The 23,985-nt window shown below is 39.6% G+C and overlaps 1 protein-coding gene and 1 pseudogene across 13 annotated transcripts; both read right to left on the reverse strand.

Moving 5' to 3' along the window:
* Nucleotides 1-1,872: 1,872 nt before the first annotated feature.
* Nucleotides 1,873-19,136, reverse strand: LOC116253841 (uncharacterized). 13 transcript variants are annotated; one of them, XR_007573343.1, is made up of 7 exons: nt 19,029-19,131; nt 18,427-18,570; nt 17,767-17,856; nt 4,429-4,630; nt 3,665-3,809; nt 3,309-3,391; nt 1,873-2,050 (listed from the first exon to the last, which is right to left on the reverse strand). XR_007573343.1 is itself a non-coding variant. In XM_050077741.1 (7 exons), the coding sequence occupies exons 3-7, from the start codon at nt 17,788-17,790 to the stop codon at nt 3,370-3,372; spliced, it is 405 nt and encodes a 134-aa protein (XP_049933698.1). In that variant the 5' UTR covers nt 17,791-17,856; nt 18,427-18,540; nt 19,029-19,136; the 3' UTR covers nt 2,564-3,369. The 13 variants fall into 13 exon arrangements, 4 of the variants coding, with proteins under 4 accessions (XP_049933698.1, XP_031484663.1, XP_049933699.1 ...); XR_004172553.1 differs by adding an exon at nt 6,307-6,366 and having other exon boundaries at nt 3,309-3,809; nt 4,429-4,625; XM_050077741.1 differs by lacking the exon at nt 1,873-2,050 and adding an exon at nt 6,307-6,366 and having other exon boundaries at nt 2,564-3,391; nt 4,455-4,625; nt 17,784-17,856; nt 18,427-18,540; nt 19,029-19,136.
* A 1,337-nt stretch (nt 19,137-20,473) lies between these two features.
* On the reverse strand, nt 20,474-21,214 carry LOC116255211 (protein NRT1/ PTR FAMILY 2.6-like; annotated as a pseudogene).
* Between the last annotated feature and the right edge of the window lie 2,771 nt (nt 21,215-23,985).

Below are 23,985 nucleotides of genomic sequence, written 5' to 3' on the forward strand. Positions count from 1 at the left end.
AGAACTCTTCAAGGGAACACAAAAGATCTATTGGACGCCTCCTCTTCATCATCTTGAAGCTTCATTCAAGGTGAATCTATGATCACCCGAAGCAAGGGTAATCATTCTTCCTTAAATTCATTCTCATTAGAGGTATGTAATCAACATCTCACTCCATTCATTCCTTTGTTTCTTCTCTTCTTCTTCTCCACATGGCCATATAAGATAGCTCTAGAATCTCTATTTTAGAGTCAAGAGGCTATTCTTGAGTGCACCGGAAGCATGAGAAGATGAAGTAATATTTCATTTTATGATTGAATCATGCTATCTCTTTTCTTGAATGTAGTCTTGTTTTGGTTCCTTTATTTTCTCTCATCTTCATCTCCTCATGCCCATATGAGATAGCTCTTAAATTTCTATTTTTAAGTAAAAAATCTATGCTCGAGTGCACCGGGAGCATGAGAAGATGAGATGATATTTCATTTTATGATCGAATCATGCTATCTCTTTTCTTGAATGATACTTTGTTTTAAGATATTATCTATACATAGTTGTTTGATTTTCCATTTATATGTGAATGCACAGCGAAAAATGAGAGTGTGGTTTGAGATTTTCTCTTTATTTTTATGTTAATTTTTGAGGTTGGGGCTTGTCCAACCTAGAGAACACCCTCACGAATATGTATATGTTAATATACATTTACATATCATTTGCGTTAATTTTCTTTTTAATCATCTAAACAGAAAACCTAATGAGCGCCTTATCATGCGGTTTGATTTTCTTCTATACCCAATGGTGGAAGAAACATATTCCCTTGTAACAAAACAAAATAATAATATTTTATAAAAATATTTGAAATCATGTTTTCTAAAATATTTTCAAAATAACCTTCTTTGTGGCTTTGGAGACTTAGCTTAGGCTCTTGCATGAGTCAAAGCTCCCTTTCGGCCTATATCAAACTTAAAGTCGGTTATTTTAAGTCATTTCTTTGATTTTTAATCTTATGAAGACACATATTTATATACATGTTATATATATATATATGTGCACATGATTATTTTCGTCATTCTCTCTACGGTTTCATATTTTAAAAATTTTCATATATACATGAATACATGTGTATATGTGTTCTATTTTCTCTTTCTAGAATTTTTTATTTCTCTTTTCATGACAAATATCTTCCCTAAAAATTTCTTATACATACACATATATATACACGTATGTATATATATTTCTCTTTTCCACTAAAGTCTAAAGTCTCTCTTTCTCTTAAAATCAATACCCTTTGTTTAGTTGCTTTATTTTTTCTATTCATGTGTGACTGCACGGCAATAATGAGAGTATGGTTTGAGATTTTCTTCATTCTTATGTTGATTTTTGAGGTAGGGGCTTGTCTAACCTTGAAAAAACCCTCACAAATATGTACATGTTAATATGCATTTTCATGTCATTTTGTGTTAGTTTCCTTTCTAATCATCTGATTAAGAACCCTAATGAGCACCTTATCATGTGGTTCGATTTTCTTCCATACCCAACGGTGAAACAAACATATTCTCTTGTAACAAATGAAATAACTATGTTTTATGTTCATATATAAAAATATTTAAATTCATGCTTTCCAAAATATTTTCGGAAAAACTCTTTCTAATGTGGCTTTGGAGACATAGCTTAGACTCTTGCATGAGTATGATTAAAATAACCGACTTAGCTTAGCTTAGGCTCGTCGCACCCCAACTCTTTTGACCCTCAAATAATTTTCTTTTTCATAAAATAAACATAAAACATTGAGGTGCGATGACACATGAATTCAAAAAGGAAATGAGCTACGCAATTTAGAACAATGGGGCAAACTTTTATTTATATAACAATTTTCAATTCATACAAAAATCTCATTATACTTCTCAATATACATATGATAAAAATGCCTTAAATCACAACATTAATGCCTAACAAAACAAGACATCAATATGACCAAAACAAGATGTGCTGACACTACAATAGACCCAAAACCTCCCCAGTATGATGTGAATAAAGCCATATGATCAACCTGCTGTCTTGGGTCCACCAAAACCTAAAAAAATAAAACAACAGAAGACTTAGCCTTCGCAGTATGACAACAAGTTAGAAAAATCTCTAACCCATTTAGGTAAGGGCTCGAATATGAGATATAACAAATGTGAAAGCAAATCACTGTCACGTCGTGATAGGGCATACAGTCACATGACTTGTCATGGACGCCCCACACATAAACGACATATAAAGGCTACACAATGGCCACAATAGCACATTCATTAGTCATATGCAATTCATGCATAGACACAACATTTACAATCACTTCATTCACACAAACTTCATTCATATTCTTTTCATTTACATTAGTTTTAGTGAATTGATAGTTCTTGTGGGTGCAAACACATGCACGTGCACACCGGGGCAGTCTACAACAGAAAGATAACCCCCGTGGTGGCCCAAAATAATATGGATCCATTCATGCTGCAGCGAAAGAGCACTTGTCCATGGATGTGTGAAATCCAAGGAGAAATACTTAGTCTTTTCTAGGACACCCAATTTGGAAAGGCGGGACCCCAACGCTCCACGCACATCACACAACGGTACCCTGGAGCCTTGCATCGCCTGCGCTACGAGCAGGCGAGACCAGTGGCGAAGGCAGGACGTCTCCTAAACACATTGCCACAACCCACTGGCCTCTCTTCTCTTATTCTTTCTTACTTATCATTATAAAAACACATTCACAAAATGACCGACTAGCTCATGAGGTCGGTTTACTCCATGAGTGCACTCATAACTCCAAATGCCTCCACACGATGACAACACATATCATTAACATTCTTAGCTGACCATCATAACCTTGTGAGTACAACTACCATTCAATTTCATTCATTGTATCGTGCCCATGGCACCACATACGAAACATTACAACATTCACATCACTCAACACATCAATCATATCTTTCAAAACTTAGCCGAACCATGGAGAGTATTCTTCATCCATGATTGGCTCGTAGCTGTCCTATGCAGTTATCATTGTAGGATGTTTTTTAATGCATAATTGGGGTCAAGGAGATACTCGACTCGATACCTCCATCTTATTTGTCCTAAACAGTTATCATTTCTAGTATGCACATGTAATTTCATAGTAATTTTCAAAACAAGACTTGTAGAAATTTTCAACAAAACTTATCTCACAACAAATCAATCACATGAATACATTCACTCAATCACATCACAATCATAGAATCCAACGATCCTAAAAACACACATCCCAATGATTGGCCCCAGGTAGGAATTTGCTTGGAATGCCGCCATACCTATCGCACGTCGCCAAAATACCCAAAAATGCCTCCAGCTTCGAATCTAGTCACTCAAGGTCTACTGGGCATGCCCAGTGTACCTGAAAACACAATCGAAAGATAAGTTCTCTACATCATCACAATTTGTACCATGCTTCCTAATTGCTTTGAATATTAACTCAACATGCTAAAAAGATAATTATGCATGAATGTCCTCATCCTTCTCAAAATAGTTCTAGACTTTCTCCAAAACAGCAACGTCGCTAACATGCATTCTAAATCTGCCAATCTTAAGTCTAGCATGCTCAATCAATAATGATACATGTGCTAACATAAAATCTTAAACAAGTTAGGCTCGATTAGGCCTCGTTCACCCCAATCTTAGAGTCAAAGTTGTCGTAGTATTCCCAACAGCCACCTCCAGTGTTCGAGTTGTCCCCAAAGTGGGTAAAACCATGCAATGCCGCCACCACCAATGCCTTCTATTTGCTGTCATGAGGAGAAAATCGCATCCCAAAGCTGCAATCCAATCCCGCAACCACAAAAGAATGAAAATCAATGAAAAGAGAGTTTAAGGGAGGGGTCTGTCGTTAGAATGGGCCCACGGTAGCTGTGTGGGAGGTTGAAGACAAGTGAGAGAGGGCACGAGAGGATGTTAATGAGGGGGAGACAACACACAGAAATGGAGAAACAACAATGGACAACAAAGAGCGAGGGAAACAGAGGCTTCGGGCGAGGGAGAAGAGGTTGGCACAAGAGAGAGAGAGTGCGGACAGTGTTCGGTTGAGGGAGAGGGCTCGAGCATAGAGAGCATGGGCAGAGAGACGCTGACAGAGAGAGATAGACAGGCGAGGGAGTACGCAAAGAGAGGGACGCTGCAAAGGAGTGAGACAGTGCAGGAGAGAGGGAGTGCAGACTGAGAGGGTTAGGGCAGAGGGGAGAGTGTGGAATGAGAGTGGGCTCTTGACAGAGAAATCAAGATTGAGGGAGAGTGCAAGGTGCGGTGAAGGGTGAGGAAGAAAAAGAAGATGAAGAAAAAGAGACAGAGGGTGCGACAAATAGAACAACGAGAGAGGGTGGAGGAGAAGGACGAAGAAAGAAGAAGGAAGAGGTAGAGAAAGAGACCGGCATTGCTCACCTGTGACTACCACCGGTGCCACTCACCTCCATCGATGCTGCAGAATCCCCTGCCTTCAACCACTCTGCATCGGTTGCTCACCTGCGGCAAGAGAAGAGATGAAGAGGGAGACCGAGAGGAAAGATGAGGGGAAAGAGGGGTCGACGTCGGGCTCCTTAACGTATGGGGCTCGGGTCTGGGTCTAGATCCGCTCCGACCTGACCTGCCCAAAATAAGTAACGTTACACTTTGGCCCAACCATTAGTGCTGTTGGTTCCAGTGGATAGGCCCAACAAATATGGGTTCAGAGTCACCATAGCTAGAATAAAGCTAGGAAACGCTAAGGTGATGTCCCATAATAAAACAATAGAAAAGAAAGATATTATCTTTGTGATGCAAACCTATAAGCAATTCAAGAAATCAAATTAGACAACAAAATGCAATCTCAAGCAAATGCTGTTAGTGTACTGTGTGTAAAATAATTCATTCATAGGAATTCATGCGTTGTAGTTGACAGGAAGCAAGTATCTCAAGAATATGTGCTTCGATTGACATAATTCATGTAGCCAACAATCTACCAAAAAAGCAAGGCCTGTCTGGGCGAACCTAAGGATACATTTCCATACAAGTGTAGCCACACGTAATCATGATCTACAGCAGCATCAATTTGGAAATGATTATGAACAGTTAATGTTCACAGCCTGTTCTGCAGCTTCTGGTAAAGCTGGTATTTTCAGGCACGCCCATGTCCTAAAATAACTTTTTCTAGCAACATGACTACAATTAACCAAATATTTTGCAGCACAATCATGGTCATTGTATGTGTGATCTTGAGGTTTAAGGACGTGATATTGGGGTACAAGTCCCCCAAGGCATAGTTCGGATATTCCATTTGGACTCTCGTTCCATCTGCACATCTATAAATTCATCTCTTTTGCCAACTGAAACTTCTAGCAAGAATTTTCTTAGGAACTAGGTGAACTAATTTCAAATATTCTGCAGCTTAGATTTAAATTGAACTTCTGGTCTGAGTGTTCATCTTATTTTGTTTGTTGCCCATCTAGTTCAAGCTCATACCTCAAAGTACTTACGAAAGAAAAAGGTTCAACAACAGATCAGGCATGGAGAGTTCTCAATGGATAAAGGTTCCACTGCAAGCAACCACAATAAAACAACAGAAAAGAAAGATATTATCTCTGTAATACAAACCTATAAGCAATTCAAGATAGCAAAATAGAAACCAAAATGCAATCTCAAGCAAATGATGTTAGTGTACTGTGTAAATTAATTCATTCATAGGAATTCAATGTTGTGGTTGACAGGAACCAAGTATCTGGAGAATATGTGCTCTAATTGTCATAATTCATGCAGTCAACAGTCTACCGGAAAAGCAAGGCCTGGCCCTTTGTGAATGTAAGGATCCATTTCCATCCAAGTGTAGCCACACGTAATCATGATCTACAGCAGCATTAATTTGGAAATGATTATGAACAGTTAATGTTCACGGCCTGTTCTGCAGCTTCTGGTAAAGCTTGTATTTTTCAGGGAGTCCCATGTCCAAAAATAACTTTTTCTAGCAACATGGCTGCAATTAACCAGATATTTTGCAGCACAATCATGGTCGCTGCATGTGTGCTCCTGAGGATAAAGGACGTGATATTAGGATATAAGGTCCCCATGGCATTGTTTGGATATTCCATTTTGACTCTCGTTCCATCTGCACATCTATAAATTCATCTATTTTGCCAGCTGAACCTTCTAGCAAGAATTTTCTTAGGAACTTGGAGAACTAATTTCATATATTTTGGAGCTTAGATTTTAACTGAACTTCCAGTCTGAGTATTCATCTTTTCCTGTTTGTTGCCCATCTAGTTCAAGCTCAGACCTCAAAGTACTTACGAAAGAAAACGGTCCAACAACAGATCATGCATGAAGAGTTGTCAACGGATAATGGTTCCACTGCAAACAACCACAATAAAACAATAAAACAACAGAAATAAAAGACATTGTCTCCATGATGCAAACCTATCAGCAATTCAAGAAAGCAAATTAAACAACGAAATGCAATCTCAAGCAAATGTAGGTAGTGTGCTGTGTGTAAATTAATTCATTCATAGGAATTCATGAGCTGTAGTTGACAGGAAGCAAGTATCTTGAGAATATGTGCTTCGATTGACATAATTCATGCAGCCAACAGTCTACGGAGAAAGCAAGGCATGGCCCTTGGTGAACCTAAGGATCCATTTCCATACAAGTGTAGCCACAAGTAATCATGATCTACAGTAGAATCAATTTGGAAATGATTATGAACAGTTAAAGTTCATGGCCTATTCTGCAGCTCTTGGTAAAGCTTGTATTTTCAGGCATTCCCAAGTCCTAAAATAACTTTTTCCAGCAACATGACTGCAATTAACCAGATATTTTGCAGAACAATCATGGTCATTGTATGTGTGATCCTGAGGCTTAGGGACATGATATTAGGGTACAAGTTCCCCTTGGCACTGTTCGGATATTCCATTTGGACTCTCATTCCATCTGCACATCTATGAATTCATCTCTTTTGCTAGTTGAACCTTCTAGCAAGAATTTTCTTGGGAACTTGGTGAACTAATTTCAAATATTTTGGAGCTTAGATTTTAACTCAACTTACGGTCTGAGTATTCATCTTTTCTTGTTTGTTGCCCTTCTAGTTCAAGCTCACACCTCAAAGTACTTACGAAATAAAAAGGTTCAACAACAGATCAGGCATGAAGAGTTCTCATCGGATAATGCTTCCACTACAAGTAACCACATTAAAACAATAAAACAAATGAAAAGAAAGATATTATCTCTGTGATGCAAACCTATAAGTGATTCAAGAAAGCAAATTGGACACCAAAATGCAATCTCAAGCAAATGTTGTTAGTGTACCCCGTGTAAATTAATTCATTCATAGGTATTGATGCACAATGGTCATGATCCACAGCTGCATCAATTTGGAAATGATTATGAACAGTTAATGTTCACGACCTGTTCTGCAGCTTCTGGTAAAGCTTGCATTTTCCGGGAGTCCCATGTCCTAAAATAACTTTTTCCAGCAACATGACTGCCAGCAACTAGATATTTTACAGCACAATCATGGTCGCTGTATGTGTGATCCTTAGGCTTAAGGACGTAATATTAGGGTACAAGGTCCCCATGGCATTGTTCGGATATTCCATTTTGACTCTCATTCCATCTGCACATCTATAAATTCATCTCTTTTGCCAGCTGAACCTTCTAGCAAGAAATTTCTTAGGAACTTGGTGAACTAATTTCAAATATTTTGTAGCTTAGATTTTAACTGAACTTCCGGTCTGAGTATTCATCTTTTCTTGTTTGTAAGGCTGTTTAGTTCAAGCACATACGTCAGACTACTTACGAAAGAAAGAGATTCAACGACAGATCAGGCACGAAGAGTTCTCAACGGATAATGGTTCCACTGCAAGCAACCACAATAAAACAATAAAACAACAAAACAACAAAAAAGAAAGATATTATCTCTGTGATGCGAACCTGTAAGCAATTCAAGGAAGCAAATTAGACACAAAATGCAATCTCAAGCAAATGTTGTTAGTGTACTGTGCGTAAATTAATTCATTCATAGTGTTCAAGCATGTTAGATGGGTCTTGGGACCGGGTCTGGATCCATACCCGATCCATCTTGTAGCCCTTGTTGGGCCTTATGAAGTTCTAAGAGAGTGAGAGTCTGGCAGCTAGTGGGCACCATACGTCTTCACCCGTGGGTTTTCCCCTCTCGTTGAGGGTTTTTCATGTTACATCTGTGTTCAATCTTTATTTCTCGTGTTTCTACTGTTTCTACATGGTATCAGAGCTCGTGACTAGTTTGTGAACTTTTTGCCGACCCTGACCTTTCCATCGCTCGATGCCCTTCGTCGACCAGATCCCATGGCTACCCTTGGTCCGCAGCTGTCGCCGCCACCACCGCCGCTGCCACCACCGCCACCACCTCCGCCGCCTTTGCCACTGCCGCCAACTCTGTAGTCTCCATTTTCTTGCCGTTTGCCCCTCTTTGCCACCGCAAGTTCCGGTGAAGGCCCGACACCTACTGCTCTGTTGCCTACCATCGCTAGCCATTGAACGGTCGTTGCTAGTTGTGCTTGAGGTTCCCAACGGGCGTGGAGTTCTCTATTGGCATCGCCCGACGCTTCCTTGCCATGGAGTTCCGGTGTCCGTGAGATTCTGGTTATCGTCACCTGTTCCGCCCAGCTCTGGTGCCTTCGTCTGCCGCCGGTGTGTCATTGCTGGACTGTTCTTTTGGGCTGTGCTAGTGGACACTACCACTACCTTGCTTGCTGCAGCTCCTACACAACTGCCCTTATTGCAACCTTCGTGAGCTTTCGTGATGAGAGATTCTCGTATGAGAGAGTGGATTATTGATAGTGGTGCTACCCACCACATGACTGGCGATCCTAAGGTCTTTCATGGGTATAAGTTGTTGTCACGAAAAGAACGTGTGTCACTTGTTGATGGTTCCTCTATTTCTGTTGCTGGGAAAGGGAGTCTCTCACTTTTGAACAAGTTCTTAGTTCACAATGCTCTTCATGTTCCTCATCTTCCCTTGAACCTTCTGTCGGTTAGCAAGATCACAAAAGAGTTGAATTGTGAACTTATTTTTTCTGTTGATCGCTGTGTTCTGTAGGACTTGGTGATAGGGTAGAGGATTGGGATTGATTTGTTTTCGAAAGGGCTATATCGTTTACCTATGTGTGCCGCTACTGCTCTCATGACAGCCGCTAGCAAAATAACAAAGAGTAAAGAGGACTCTCTTCAATCGATTCTGCGTTGGCATGAGCGCCTTGGACACCTTCCTTTTGGAATTCTGAGACAGTTATTTCCTGATCTGTGTTCTAGGTTAGATATAACTATGGTGTCTTGTGATGTCTGTCACCTGGCCAAACATATTAGGGCTTTATACCCTGTGTCTATCCATCGTTCTAACGAGGTGTTTGCCATGATTCATTCTGATGTGTGGGGGCCTTCGGGAATTCCTTCTTGTCATGATTTTCAGTATTTTATCACCTTTGTAGATGATTATTCTCGAAACACCATTGTTTACTTGCTAAAAGACCGTAGTGAAGTTCCTACTGTCATAGAAACTTTCATTACTTACGTGGAAACTCAATATGGAGCATCTCTTAAGACCTTTCGGTCAGACAATGCTTGTGAATATACGTGCCAGTCTGTTGATAGCTTCTTTTGAAAAAAAGGAATTGTTCATGAGACTTCATGTAGTTATACTCCTCCTTAAAATGGAATTGCTGAACGAAAGAATTGCCAGTTATTGAATATAACTCGGACACTTCTTTTTCAACGTCATGTTCCAAAAAGGTATTGGGGGGATGCTATGTTGACCAGTATGTATCTTATCAACCATCTGCCTAGTCGTGTGTTGAATGGGCAGACGCCTCATTCTATGTTACCGGGAAGTCGTGAACCCTTCTCTCTTCCACCCAGAGTTTTTGGTTGTGTCTGCTTTATTCACAACCATAGTCCTCATATTAAAAAGCTTGATCCAAGGTCTATTAAGGGCATATTTCTAGGTTATTCTCCCACTCAAAACGGGTACAAGTGTCGGGACCCTTCCACTGGTCGTGCCTATGTTACCAAAGATGTCACTTTCCTTGAACATGCTTCCTATTTTGGTGAGAATTCTATTTAGGGGGAGAAGTCTATGTCAAGGGAAGAGTATTCACCGAGTCAAAGATATTCAGTTCACAGATTTTCTGGACTATAGGCAGGATGAGAGTCAAGCAATTGATGAAAGGGGTTCTACTGGGACTGAGGAAGAACGTTGTCACCTTTTTGGGCAAGTTTACTCTAGGCGAATAGTCTATACAAATAAGGTGACAGGTACAAATGAGGTGACAAGTGGTGAGAATTCGACTCCCAATCCAATTAGTCCTTCACTGGATGATCCAAGTCGTGCTCGGGGGAAACAAGTTGAAGAAGACATTCAGACTGTTGCTGCAAGTGAAGAGCTTCCCATCACCCTGCGAAAGGGTGTCAGGTCATGTACTCAACATTCTATTAGTAACATTGTTTCATATTCTAGATTGAGCAAAGGCTACAAATGTTTTGTATCTTCTCTTTCTTTGGCTATGATTCCTAGGAATGTTGCTGAGGCTTAGAGTGATCCCAAGTGGGCTGATGCGATGCAAGAAGAAATGGAAGCCTTAAGAAGAAACATGACATGGGAAGTTGTAAAGATCCTTGAGGCAGCTCACTTGGTTGGATCAAAGTGGGTCTACACCATCAAATACAAACCAGATGGAAGTGTTCAAAGATACAAAGCTCGTCTTGTGGCCAAGAGGTTTAGTCAGAAATATGAGATTGATTACTTAGAGACCTTTGCTCTAGTTGCAAAAATGAAGACAGTTAGAGTTGTTATTTCCCTAGCTGTGATAAAGGAGTGGAGGATGTACCAACTGGATGTTAAGAATGCATTTCTCAATGGCAATCTCGAAGAGGAGGTGTATATGCATATGCCCTTAGGATATGAAGAACCAGAAAACTGCTGTAAACTGAAAAAGGCTTTATATGGCCTCAAGCAATCGCCCAGAGCATGGTTCGAACGACTCAGACGAGTGATGCAACATCATGGGTACAATCAAGGGAATGGAGACCACACTCTAGCTGTGAAGAAAAAAGAGGGTAGGGTCACTCTTTTACTTGTCTATGTGGATGACATGATTGTCACAGGAGATGATGAAGATGAGATCATCAAGTTAAAAGTGTTACTGGCTGCTGAATTTGATCTCAAGGATCTTGGCAAACTGAGGTATTTTCTTGGTATTGAGATTGCTAGATCTAGTACTGGCTCTGTGCTAAACCAAAGGAAATACACATTAGATCTGTTGGAAGAGACTGGTAGACTGGGGTGTAGAACTGCTTCCACTCCCCTTGACACTGGACACAAGTTGAGTCTTAGAGATGGAGAGCTGCTATGTGAAGAAGCTACGGGAAGATATCAACATCTGGTTGGAAAGTTGATTTATCTTACCCTCACGAGACCAGATATCACTTTTGCGGTGAATGTACTGAGTCAATTCATGCATTCACCTACTGATGCATACCTGAAGGCTGTGGATAGAATATTGTGCTATTTGAAGAGAAATCCTGGCAAGAGACTCTTGTATGTGAAACAAGAGACTGTAGAGATCGAAGGGTATTCTGATGCAGACTGGGCAGGTTGTGCTGATACTAGACGGTCTACCACAGAGTACTGTGTCTACTTGGAAGGAAACCTTGTCGTCTGGAGGAGCAAGAGACAGGATGTATGTTCTCTATCTAATGCAGAGGCGAGTATAGAGCTATTGCTATGGGAGTGTCATAGTTACTATGGCTGAAAATATTATTGATTAATATTGGAATAAAGATTGAAGGACCTATGAAGATGTACTGTGACAACAAGTCTCCAATCAACTTAGCCAACTACCCTATACTACATGATATAACAAAGCATATTGAGATTGATCGTTACTTCATTCGTGAAAGGATTGATGCTAAAGAGTTCATCTTACCTTACATGAAGTCAGAAGACCAAACCGTTGATGTTCTGATGAAAGCTCTATCTTCGACTTCATTCGAGAGAAATGTATTCAAGTTGGGCATGTTTGATATGTATGCCCAACTTGAGGGAGAGTGTTGAAGTGTTAGATGGGTCTTGGGACCGGGTCTGGATCCATACCCGATCCATCTTGTAGCCCTTGTTGGGCCTTACTTAAATATTGTAACCCTAATTTTGAGTGAGTGAATGAAGTTCTAAGAGAGAGAGAGAGAGTTTGGTGGCTAGTGGGCACCAGACCTCCTCACTCGTGGTTTTTTCCTTCTCGTTGATGGTTTTCCACGTTACATTTGTGTTCAATCTTTATTTTTCATGTTTCTACTTTTTTGACACATAGGAATTCATGTGTTGTAGTTGACAGGAAGTAAGTATCTCGAGAACATGTGCTTCGATTGACATAATTCATGCAGCCAACAGTCTACCAAAAAAGCAAGGACTGGCCCTTGATGAACCTAAGGATCCATTTCCATACAAGTGTAGCCACACGTAATCATGATCTACGGTAGCATCCATTTGGAAATGATTATGAATAGTTTATGTTCATGCCCTATTCTGCAGCTTCTGGTAAAGCTTGTATTTTCATGGAGTCTCATGTCCTAAAATAACTTTGTCTAGCAACATGACTTCAATTAACCAGATATTTTGCAGCACAATCATGGTCGATGTAAGTGTGATCCTGAGGCTTAAGGACTTGATATTAGGGTACAAGTTCCCCACGGCACTGTTCGGATATTCCATTTTGACTCTCGATCCATCTACACATCTATAAATTCATCTCTTTTGCCAGCTGAACCTTCTAGCAAGAATTTACTTAGGAACTTGGTGAACTATTTTCAAATATTTTGGTGCTTAGATTTTAACTGAACTTCTGGTCTTAGTATCCATCTTTTCTTGTTTGTTGCCCATCTAGTTCAAGCTCACACCTCAAAGTACTTACAAAAGAAAAAGGTTCAACAACAGATCAGGCATGAAGGGTTCTCAACAGATAATACTTCCACTGCTAGCAACCACAATGAAACAATAAAACAAGAGAAAAGAAAGATATTATCTATGTTAAGCAAACCTATAACCAATTCAAGAAAGCAAATTAGACACCAAAATGCAATCTCAAGCAAATGTTGTCAGTGTACTGTATGTAAATTAATTCATTCATAGGAATTCATGCGCTTTAGTTGACAGGAAGCTTGTGTCTTGATAATATGTGCTTCAATTGACATAATTCAAGCAGCCAATAGTCTACCGAAAAAGAAAGGCCTGTCCCTTGGTGAACGTAAGGATCCATTTCCATACAAGTGTAGCCAGATGTAATCATGACCTACAACAACATCAACTTGGAAATGATTTGAACAGTTAATGTTCACAGCCTGTTCTGCAGCTTCTGGTAAAGCTTATATTTTCAGGGAGTCTCATGTTCTAAAATAACTTTTTCCAGCAACATGACTGCAATCAATGAGATATTTTGCAGCACAATCATGGTCGATGTATGTGTGAACCTGAGGCTTAAGGACGTAATATTAGAGTACAAGGTCCCCATGGCATTGTTTGGATATTCCATTTTGATTCTTGTTCCATCTGCACATCTATAAATTCATCTCTTTTGCCAGCTGAACCTTCTAGTAAGAATTTTCTTAGGAACTTGGAGAACTAGTGTCGTATATTTTGGAGCTTAAATTTTAATTGAACTTCCAGTCTGAGTATTAATCTTTTCTTGTTTGTTGACCATCTAATTCAAGCTCATACCTCAAAGTACTTACGAAAGAAAAAGGTTCAACAACAGATCAGGCATGAAGAGTTCTCAACGGGTAAAGGTTCCACTGCAAGCAACCACAATAAAACAATAAAACAACAGAAAAGAAAGATATCATCTCTGTGATGCAAACCTATAAGAAATTCAAGATAGCAAAATAGACACGAAAATGCAATCTCAAGCAAATGATGTTACTGTACTGTGTAAATTAATTCGTTCATAGGAATTCATGCGTTGTAGTTGACAGGAAGCAAGTGGCTTATAAATGAAAGTTCACCCCATTGTTTTGAATGGCATAGCTCTTTTTTTTGAGTTGTTGTGTAGTCACACTTCAATGCTTTATGTTAGAAAAAAAAAAGTGTTTGAGGGTCAAAAGGTTGGGGTGTGACAGAAGCAGTGTGTTCTAAGCTCTTCATAAAATTCCATCTTGAAGTAATATCCGCTTTGGATTGTTTACACTTTACAGCAGTGGCGGAAAATGGTAAATTCCTTCTTGCAGCATGGAGGGTTCGACTTCTAACTTACACTGATTATATTATTTGTTTAGATGCTGGGGCTATGTCCAGAATCAAATGGGTGCTGTTATGCTTACTGTTCAGAAGGCAAATGTGTCAGCCATGCATTTCTACAAGTAAACTTATTTAATGCAAAATGGCATTGGTGTGTAATCATAATAACTTTTGGCTGTTCTATGTCAGCTTCAGGTTGAACCATGATTTGGTATATAAACATTGATTTCGCATTGTTTTGACAGACATACAATTTCAGCCATTTCACCTTGGCGAGTTGATCCTCTGGTGTGTACTGTGTAGCATCTCAACCAGAGGAACTTCCTGTTAACAATCAGTATACAGTTCAATTATTATTTGCTACCTTGAACAGTATTATTTGCTGCTTTTTCTTTTACAACTTGCCAAAGCGCATTTGGCTTCCTCATGAATTACACAATTTAGTTTACAGATAGGAGCTGAGAGAAGTTATGAAATACTGTGCAAAATATGCCAAAGCTAATTTCGTTTAAATGTTGTTCAATGCTTTTATATATTGGTTTTAAATTGGGTTGAAAGGTGTTGCAACAGAAAATTTGGACACATTTAATGCCTAAACGAGTTAAATGGGTTAAATGAGTCGAACTCGAGCTGGACTTTGTATAGTCGAGCTCGAGCTGGCCAAGCTTGGGCTCAACTCGGCTCCTGTGCAGCCCTACCTTTTATGTTGTTAGCATATCAACTTAAAATTGCATCATTTTGCTCAATGTTAACCAAACTAGATGGTGCCCTCTTGGGAATTCATGCACAAGAAGGTGGAAGAAATGTCCATCTATGAGCAAGTTGTGACTCAGCCAAAAGCTTGACTTGGTAATTGGACCAACTTGCTGCATGTGTTTGGAGTTGGAAAACAATCAAATCTGCAATACGATTTGGCTGCAACTTGGATAAATAATGGACAGAAATTTGAACTTTTTTCTGAGGCAATGGCAACTTCCAAGAGAAACCATTTAAACCTAGAAAAATGAAAGATAAAAAATCATTTCCTTGTCAACAAAGAAACACCATACCGCCTTACATAGTTGTCCTCAAACTCGCTTTTCCTTCCTATAAACATTAGAGTGAGCGTTTAAAGCATGCATTAAAACCCCATTTAATTAAACCTAAATTCAAATGCTTCTAAAACTTTCAAGGGTATGATAGGATGACAACTTAAGATGGTACTTTGTTGACAAAATGTTGTTTAAGGAGTGCTTGGAGTGACCATCAAATGTTGGTTTTGTGAAAAACTCAATTTTGATGAAATGATATTTCCAAAAGGGATTGACTAATAACAAATGACAAGTAATTAAGCTAAAAATATAATTTTATTTTTTTATAGTAGAGTTCAAATTATTCACCATTTTCTGCATTAACCAATACATTCTTGTAGCATACAAGTTCATAAGATATAGAAAATGTTTCTTGCATATAGTTACTCGACAAATTTCTATTTTGAATAAGGACTAAGCACAGATGCAAGAAGCGGCAGGGCTAAATCATTTAATTTCAATTTTAGCATACTTGACTAGAACATGCAAGTTGTTTGCCTTAAACCAAAACCGCCAAAATGCCTTTCTATTTATAAATGAGAGACCCACTTAGAAGGGCAAAATGAAATGATGGGATGTTTATTTGTCAAAATAAATAAAATACATTCCCTTTTTATAATAATTGAATACCCCTTGATATTTAGCAACTTGCAACCATTGCATTTCTCTATGATGCTCCTTCATGTGTTTCTACTATCTATTCGAATGTGTGGCTAGAGTTCAGTGAAGTATCAACTTTTTTGATTTAGTACTCAAGAGAGTCATTTTCATTTGCCTCGATAGTAAAAGTATCATGTGAAGGAGAAAGCAACTAGTTGAAAATCTGACCTTTTAGTATTTAAACCAAATCGATCACTGAGTTTAAGCACTAAGTGTCACACCCCAACCCTTTGACCCTGAAATAACCCTTTCTTTTTGTTTTGTTAAAACATAAAACGTTGAGGTGCAACAACACAACGATTCAAAAGGAAATGAGCTATGCACATCAAAGACAATGGGGCTACTTTCCATTATATGACAAATTTAGTCCATACAAAATGACATCATATTTTCTCAATAATACATATGTAAAAAATGTCCCAAACCACAACATTGATGTCTGGCAAAAACAAGACATCAATAAGACCAAAACATGACGCGCCGGCACTACAATAGTCCCAAAACCTTTCCAGTAGTATGTGAGTAGAGCCATCTGATCAACCTGTTTCCCCAGGTTTGCCAAAACCTGAAAAAAAAATAACAACTGAAGGCTTAGCCTTCGTAGTATGGCAACACCACAAATAATTCCTTAACCCTCTTAGGTAAGGGCCCAAATCTAGGATAAACAATTACGAAAACAAATCCCTATCATGTCGTGATAAGGCATATAGTCACATGACTTGTCAAGAAGGCCCCTCACATATACCACAACATGTAAAGGCTACTCAATGGCCACAACAACACATTCAAAAGTCACATGCAATTCATGCATAAACATATCATTCACATTCATCTCATTCACATTCTTTTAATTTACATTAACTTTAGTGAATTGACGGTTCTTGTGGGTGCAAACACAGGCATAGCACACCACGGGCGACCTACAATTGGGAGACAACCCTTGTGGTGGCCCAAAATGATATGGATCCATTCACGCTGCAGCGGAGGAGTAATCATCCATGAATGTGTGAATTCCAAGAAGAGTTGCTCAGCCTTCCTTAGGACACCCATTTTAGAAAGGCAGAAGCCCAACGCTCCAAGCACATCATACAACGGTACCCTGGGGCCTTGCACCGCCTGCACTCTGGGCAGGCGAGACCAATGGCAAAGGCAGGACATCTCTCAAACACTTAGCCACAATCCACCTCTCATCTCTTATTCTTTCTTATTTATCATTATGAAAGCAAATTCATTCACAAAACGATCGGCTAGCTCATGTGGTTGGTTCACTTCGCGAGTGCACCCATACCTCCAATTGCCTCCACACAAGGGCTACACATACAGTTAACATTTTTAACTAGCCGTCATAATATTATAGGTACAACTACACTTCAATTTCATTCATTTGCATTCATGCCCACGACAATGCATGTGCAACATATCACAACATTCACATTAGTCACACACATCAATCACATCTTTCAAAACTTAGCCAAACCACATAGAGTAGTCTCAATCCGTGATTGACTCATAATTGTCCTAGGCAATTATCATTCTAGGATGCTTTCTAAGGGGTCGAGGAGATACTCGACTCGATACCCCACCTCATCAATCCTAAGCAGTTATCATTGCTAGCATGCGAATGCAATTGCATAATAATTTTAAAAACAAAACTCATCACATAAGCATTCAATTCTCATGCATACATTCATTCAATCACATCACAATCATAGGATCCAACGATCCTGGAAACACAAATTCAAAAGTTGGCCCCAGACAGAGATTTACCTGGAATGCCGCCATACCTGTCATTCGTCAACAAAACACCTCGAGCTTCAAGTATTGTTGCTCAGGGTCTACTCGACGTGCCCAGTGTACCTACAAACATAAGCAAGTAATAAATTCTCTACTTGTTTTGCTTTACAATATATACAAGTATGAAATACAATCATTGAGGCAAAGGTTATTGCATCAAGAGGGTGCTGACGTGTAGTATCGACCCAAAGCCATCCAATAGGTCTCTTCCTAACTCTTTGAGGTTGTCACCAAACGATTTAAGCTCCGCGCTTTTGATTTGAACGAATCACTAATACGTTTCTCCCTTGCTTCCTTAGTTGATGTGTCTTCCTAACATACATACTCTTTCTCAACAAACGACATGCATGCACATCAACAAAAGCATACTTCATGAGTTCGCTAAAACGGTTCTAAACCTTCTCCACAACATCACAATCTCTACCATGCTTCCTAATCGCTTCGAAAATTCATCATGCTAAAGAGATAGATATACACGTAGATCCTCGTCCCTCCAAAATAGTCCTAGACCTTCTCGAAAAAGCAAATTCACTAACATGCATTCATCTATTAAGTCTAGCATTCTCAAACATTAATTATACATGCGCCTACCGAAATTATTAGGCAATTTAAGCTCGATTAGGTCACACTCACTTCAATCTTAGAGTCCAAACTGTTGTAGTGTTCCCGGCAGCCACCTCAAATGTTAGTTTGAGTTCCTAGCAGTAAAAATCTTACAATGCCGCCACAACCAATGCCTTTCATTCGCTGTTATGAGGGGAAAGACACGTCCCCATGCTACAGTCCAGTCAAACAGCCACAAAAATAGTGAAAAAAGCGAAAAAGAATGCACGAGGAGGGTCTGCCATTAGAATAGGGCCTCCGGCAGTGAAGAGCTGGTTTGGCTGAAGATGAAAGACACTTGGAGTGAGGAAAAACTGACGGGATAAAGAGAGAGTGTGGAGAGAGGGAGAGTGCTCAGTTGAGGAAGAGGGGAAAACAAACAGAAAAATGAGGGAGTCTGACCGAGAGAGTTTGGGCAGAGGGGAGAGCGTGCAGGGGGTTGGAGATGAGAGGACGAGTGAGGGTGTGAACAAGGATACAGGAGGGCGAGAAAGAATGCTGTGACCAGTAGAGAGAAAAAGTGTGGGCAGAGAGAGCGTGGGCAGAGGGAGAAAAATGGGCAGAGAATGGCAAGAGAGGGAGGAGAAGAAGAAGGAAGAAAGAAGAGACAAAGGGATAGATGAACAGCTCACCTGAGCCCCACCGCAGCCGCCATCCACTTCCTTCGCCGCTGCACTATCCTCTGCCTTCTTCTTCTCTGCGTTGAGTGCTCCCTTGCGGGCTGAGAGGGCAACGAAGAGGGAGTTAGAGAGAAAGACGGAGGAGGGCCCTGCATCGGGCTTCCTCCTCGCGTGAGAGGCTCGGGTCTGGGTCTGGACCCCCTCCAGCCCAACTTGAAGTAAATAAAAAAAAATGGTAAGAAACCTGTCCTTAGGTGCATTTTTGCTTAAAATTAATTCAGGTGTTGTACCAATAGTGTTCTCAAAATCTCGGTGCTTTTAGTCAGCCAAATGGTATTCTTTACTAATTTGACAGCTAACAATTATGAACATGGTAAGAAACCTGCCCTTAAGGGCCGTTTGACATGACAAACACTGAACACTGTATGAGTACTCCATGAATCTACCCTAAAATTGGAGTAGATTCATGAAACACTAAAACAAGTGGTACATGAATCTACTTTAATTTTAAGGCATCTTGACGTAGCATTAACATGTTGTTCCTGATATTAAACGGTCCCTGATTTACTTGAAAAGCTAATTGGGCATTTAGTTTATTATTGCCAAATTTTTAGAATCATTCTTTTTCTTTCTATACAAAAAATATAAAAAAAGTACAGAATAATACTTAAAAACCTATAGGAATACTTTGACCTCTTGTGTCTTCTTACAACCATATGTATTCCTAATTAGTATGCTTTCAAGGGTATGCAGTGGCTAACGTAACCTACTCTGACTGGTGGCCTATTGAACCTTTATATATATACGTAATTATTAGTTCAAAATGTTGTACATGTAAATCATATAGGAATCATAGACTTGTAAATTATACAAGAGCCAAAAGTTTGGGTGGGTCCACATATATGTAACCTTTAATTCAAGGGCTGCCATCTTTATATGTATATATAAAGTATTTTGGCAGGTCAGGAGGGGCCATCCCCCACCAACTTCATTACATGTGGCTCCTCTACTTGGGACCAAGGAGGTCCATCCAAGGGACTCTACTATCATGGGCGAAGCCAAGGGGGCCCCACATGGGACTTGTTCCCATCTCATTTTTTTTTTTTAAATTTACATGTAAATTTTAGAAAATTTTACTTAGAAACTTTAATTCGCCCCTCCTCATGAAAATTTTTTGGCTCAGCTCCTGTGACTATTGCTAGATGGAAGAGGCCAAGTTAGCGTGGGTGTCTTTTACCATGGTTCTCATATTCGTGGTGATTTAAGATGACTAGGATTTTGGATCCATGGATTTAAGGTAGGACCCATTTTTCCTCCATCTGACATTAAATTTATGGTTTTTAACAAGTAACATAGATCCACATGAAATTTATAAAGAAAAAGATTTGATTGCTCCTTGAACAGCCAAGATTGTGCCAAATTTGAGTTAACATCTCCTTTATTGACAAGAAAGTCAATTAGCTCGTGCTTTGCAGTTTGTACAACTTAGCACATGCAATATAGTAAAGAAAATTGAGCCCCCCTAGGACGGCCATCATACAGAACACATGGTCTAGGCGCCCTTTGTTGATATCACCATTCAGCCATCCTGTGACCTTTTGCAACACATCGACAACGAAAGTGCTGAAGTAAAATCCGATCCCCATCGTCAGCGACATCATCGACGTGCCCGTGTTCTTAAGGGACGCCGGAAATTCTTGGTAGTTTTACAGGCTCACTTGGCCTGGAATGTAGAAAGCTGACCCAGCTCTGGTGAGTGCAAGCGGCGGGACTAGCCATAGGGCTGACATTGGCACGATAAGGTCAGGCCGGCTTTGGAGCCCATGAGAGTGCACCATTTTGAGGCTTGACTCAACATACGCCATGGCAGCCAGACCAGCAGCATTTACTATGTGGCCTGTTCCAATCTGGTGAAGAATTGTCAGAGACTGGTGAGTCAAGGTCCGGCAAACCGGGTAAAAATATCGGTCGATAATCGGTAGAAAGAGAGCCATGCTGATGAATACAAAAACCTGGAAGGAAGTAGCGGGGATCTTGAAGTGCCGATTGAGGCTGCGGTCCATGGTGAGGGACTGCAGAATGTTGAGATTAGTTTGAATTCCAGTGGCCGTGGCGAGAAAGATTCCGATAGACCGTAGAGGAAGCAGCTTGAGCAGAGTCTTGAGATCCTCAACCTCTTCATGGAACCAGAGGTCCATGACTTTGCGATTGAGCCGTCCGAATCAGTGTCGCCCTTTGTTACTAGAGCTGCTTTGTTAATGAATCTGCATGAAACGTATGAGAATATGTTAATCTGTAAAAATAAACTTTTTAGGATAGGGGAATTTTTTTTGGAGGGTGGTTGAATTATAATTTTAAAATTTTGACAGTGGCGAAATATTATTTTTAAAATTTTTTATAATTGATAAATAATTTTTTTAAAATTTGTATGTAGTTTTTAATTTCTTTGTTTTTTGAGGGAGGCAGGGGCGCAGGGCACCTGCCGGCACCCCCTTGACTCTGCCCCTGCCTAGGCCTACCAATGGGGAGCCCAAGTTCGTGAATTGCAAACTTGGGGACACAAGAAATAGTGATTCTGGTCATGTAAAGCAGGATTTTGGCTAAGTTTTACTGAATCCTGATGTAGAGGTTCATTCTGATTACTCTACCAAATCCTGATGTAGAGGTTCGTTAGATTATTGTTGAGATCTGATCAAGTCGAATCCCTTGATTAGAAGTTATCAGAGATGGTTTCGCTCAGAAATGGCACCCGAACTCCACAAAAAAAGAAAAACTCATTCTCTTAATCACAAAAAGCCGGATTTTTTCTAAAACGGCCCAATAAATTTAAAAATAATGAAAATGAAAAAAACCACCTTTTCCTTTTTGCATCATTACTCAAACATCATTTTTAAGAGGCCTGAGCCAAGGGGGTCGCATGGGCCTGGCCCCACCTAAAAAAAATTTTAATTTATATGTAAATTTTAAAAAATTCTACTTATCCTATATAAAAATTTTGAAAAACGATATTTTACCCATGTCAAAATTTAGAAACTTTAATTCAGCCCCTCTTATGAAAAATTTCGGACCCCATCCCTTATTTTTACTGTTTGTGTTTTCATTTATATTACCTTTTCTTTAACTTTTTAGACTTTTTTTTCCTTTCTTAAAAAATTGATGATTTTCTTTCAATATTTTTTGGACGCTTTCGGCTTTACCGAAAAATACCGAAGAAAAATTTACCATTTAAAACCCGTTAACCCATATTTGTAACCATGTTTCAAATCGACATCAAACTATGCATAATGCATCTGCCAAGAAACCCGTATTTGTAACTCTTTTTCTGCCATGCCCTTCCCTATCAATGTAATAACTCCGCTTTCTATTGACCCTTGAAAAGCATGTGGCCACTTCGGTTGAGACCATATAATTAATAAGTAACAACAAAAAAATATAAAACACAAACGAAGCAAAAAAGAAACAGTCCTTTAATTGTGATCAGCTTCTTTGGTAAAAAAGAAAAAAAAAATACACAGAAAGTTATGTTAATGACGTAAGAAAAGAGCCAATTACTGACATAGGAAAGAAAAATAGCCTCAGAAAATTCGGCCTTAACTGATGCCGTGGTGGAGGAATCAGTAAAGGCAGTCTTTACTGGCGACAAGGATTAAAATCATTAATAAAGTTGAGGAAGATACGTAATCGTCACTGACAAAACAGCAAGGGTGCTTTTCTGACGTTTTCTTAGGACGTCAGTAAAAGTTCGTAACATTTAATACTTTGGCATGCATGTTCCAGTTCAAGACAATGACAAACAATTTGCCGATTTGGTTTTTATTTAATTTTTTAATTTTAAGTAATTTTACCATTAATTTTAAATTAAATTTTTTTAAAAAATAAGACGATGCATATCAGCCGGCACACCGTATTCGCAAGCAAGTCAATACGATACCATCTATATATATCGACATTTATAACATTAGAGAGGAAAAGAAAAAAAAAGATCATAGAATTGAATCTTGATGTCAAAATGTGTTTGTTTGGAAGGAGGCAGGAAGTTACGCACTAGGGCAAATGTGTGGAACAAGGGAAACCTTAACAGGCTGTTTGAGAACAAAAACATTATGTTACCGTCCCATGTTTCTAAACTAAAAATTAGTTAAATTCATTAGACATTTTAAAAAATGTTCTATGAATCTATCTCTCTTTTTGAGGCAGGCACATGAACAATAATATACTGTAACATTTCCAAACAATCTCTAAAGTATTAACTATTAATTCACACTAAAAATGATGAAAAAACATGTTTAAAACCTTCCACATCATCCATAATGTGGCGTCATCTTTGTGCTTGGGTAATGACGCATTCAGCTAGTGAGGTAAAACAGAGGCGTGTCAGTTGCTGGTTAAAAATTATTTCCATTCATAACATAATGTCATGGACAATGTGTTCGACCCCAGACTCAGCACCCCTATAATTGAATTGGTAAATCACTAATTAAATTATACATGAAACTAGAAGTCGGTACTAAAGCCTGTGCCTGTGCACCAAGTCCACAGTAATAGACCTCCTCATTCTTGGACCGTTCTAGGTTAACCTGGCGAGCCATGCTGACCACCACAGAGCCAAGCTAGCCAAAGGGCTTCCCCTTGGTCTCACGTCTTGGTAGCGCCATTTGCCTAGGACAAACAGGGTGAAGCTGATGGCATTGAGTGTGGCACAGGCGCCATACCCCCAGCCCCAGCCCACATTGTCTACGACATAGATGACCGCAGTGAACGCGACGAGCATTGCGAGCATAGTCATAAAGAAGAACCACTTAACAAACACTTCTTGGTCCTTGCCCTTGTCAAATTGGTTCGCAGCAACCGTGACGAAGGTGAAGCTTGTCCCGGCCGCACCGAGTGTGACCACTGCAAAGGCTAAGCTCAACAGGGCAAACTGAGTCATGGAGGGAGGCTGGCCTGAGCCCAGTGCATGGTCACAGGA

This window comes from Nymphaea colorata, chromosome 5, assembly GCF_008831285.2.
Source record: "Nymphaea colorata isolate Beijing-Zhang1983 chromosome 5, ASM883128v2, whole genome shotgun sequence".
Classification (NCBI taxonomy): domain Eukaryota; kingdom Viridiplantae; phylum Streptophyta; class Magnoliopsida; order Nymphaeales; family Nymphaeaceae; genus Nymphaea; species Nymphaea colorata.

Excerpts from the sequence above, each read along its gene's own strand:
- LOC116253841 (XM_050077741.1), bottom strand. Across the intron at positions 4,626-6,306 it reads TTGTTGGACCGTTTTCTTTC|GTCGGAGCGGATCTAGACCC; the intron begins GTAAGTACTTTG and ends TGGGCAGGTCAG. Across the intron at positions 3,392-3,664 it reads ACTTTGACTCTAAGATTGGG|GTACACTGGGCATGCCCAGT; the intron begins GTGAACGAGGCC and ends TTGTGTTTTCAG.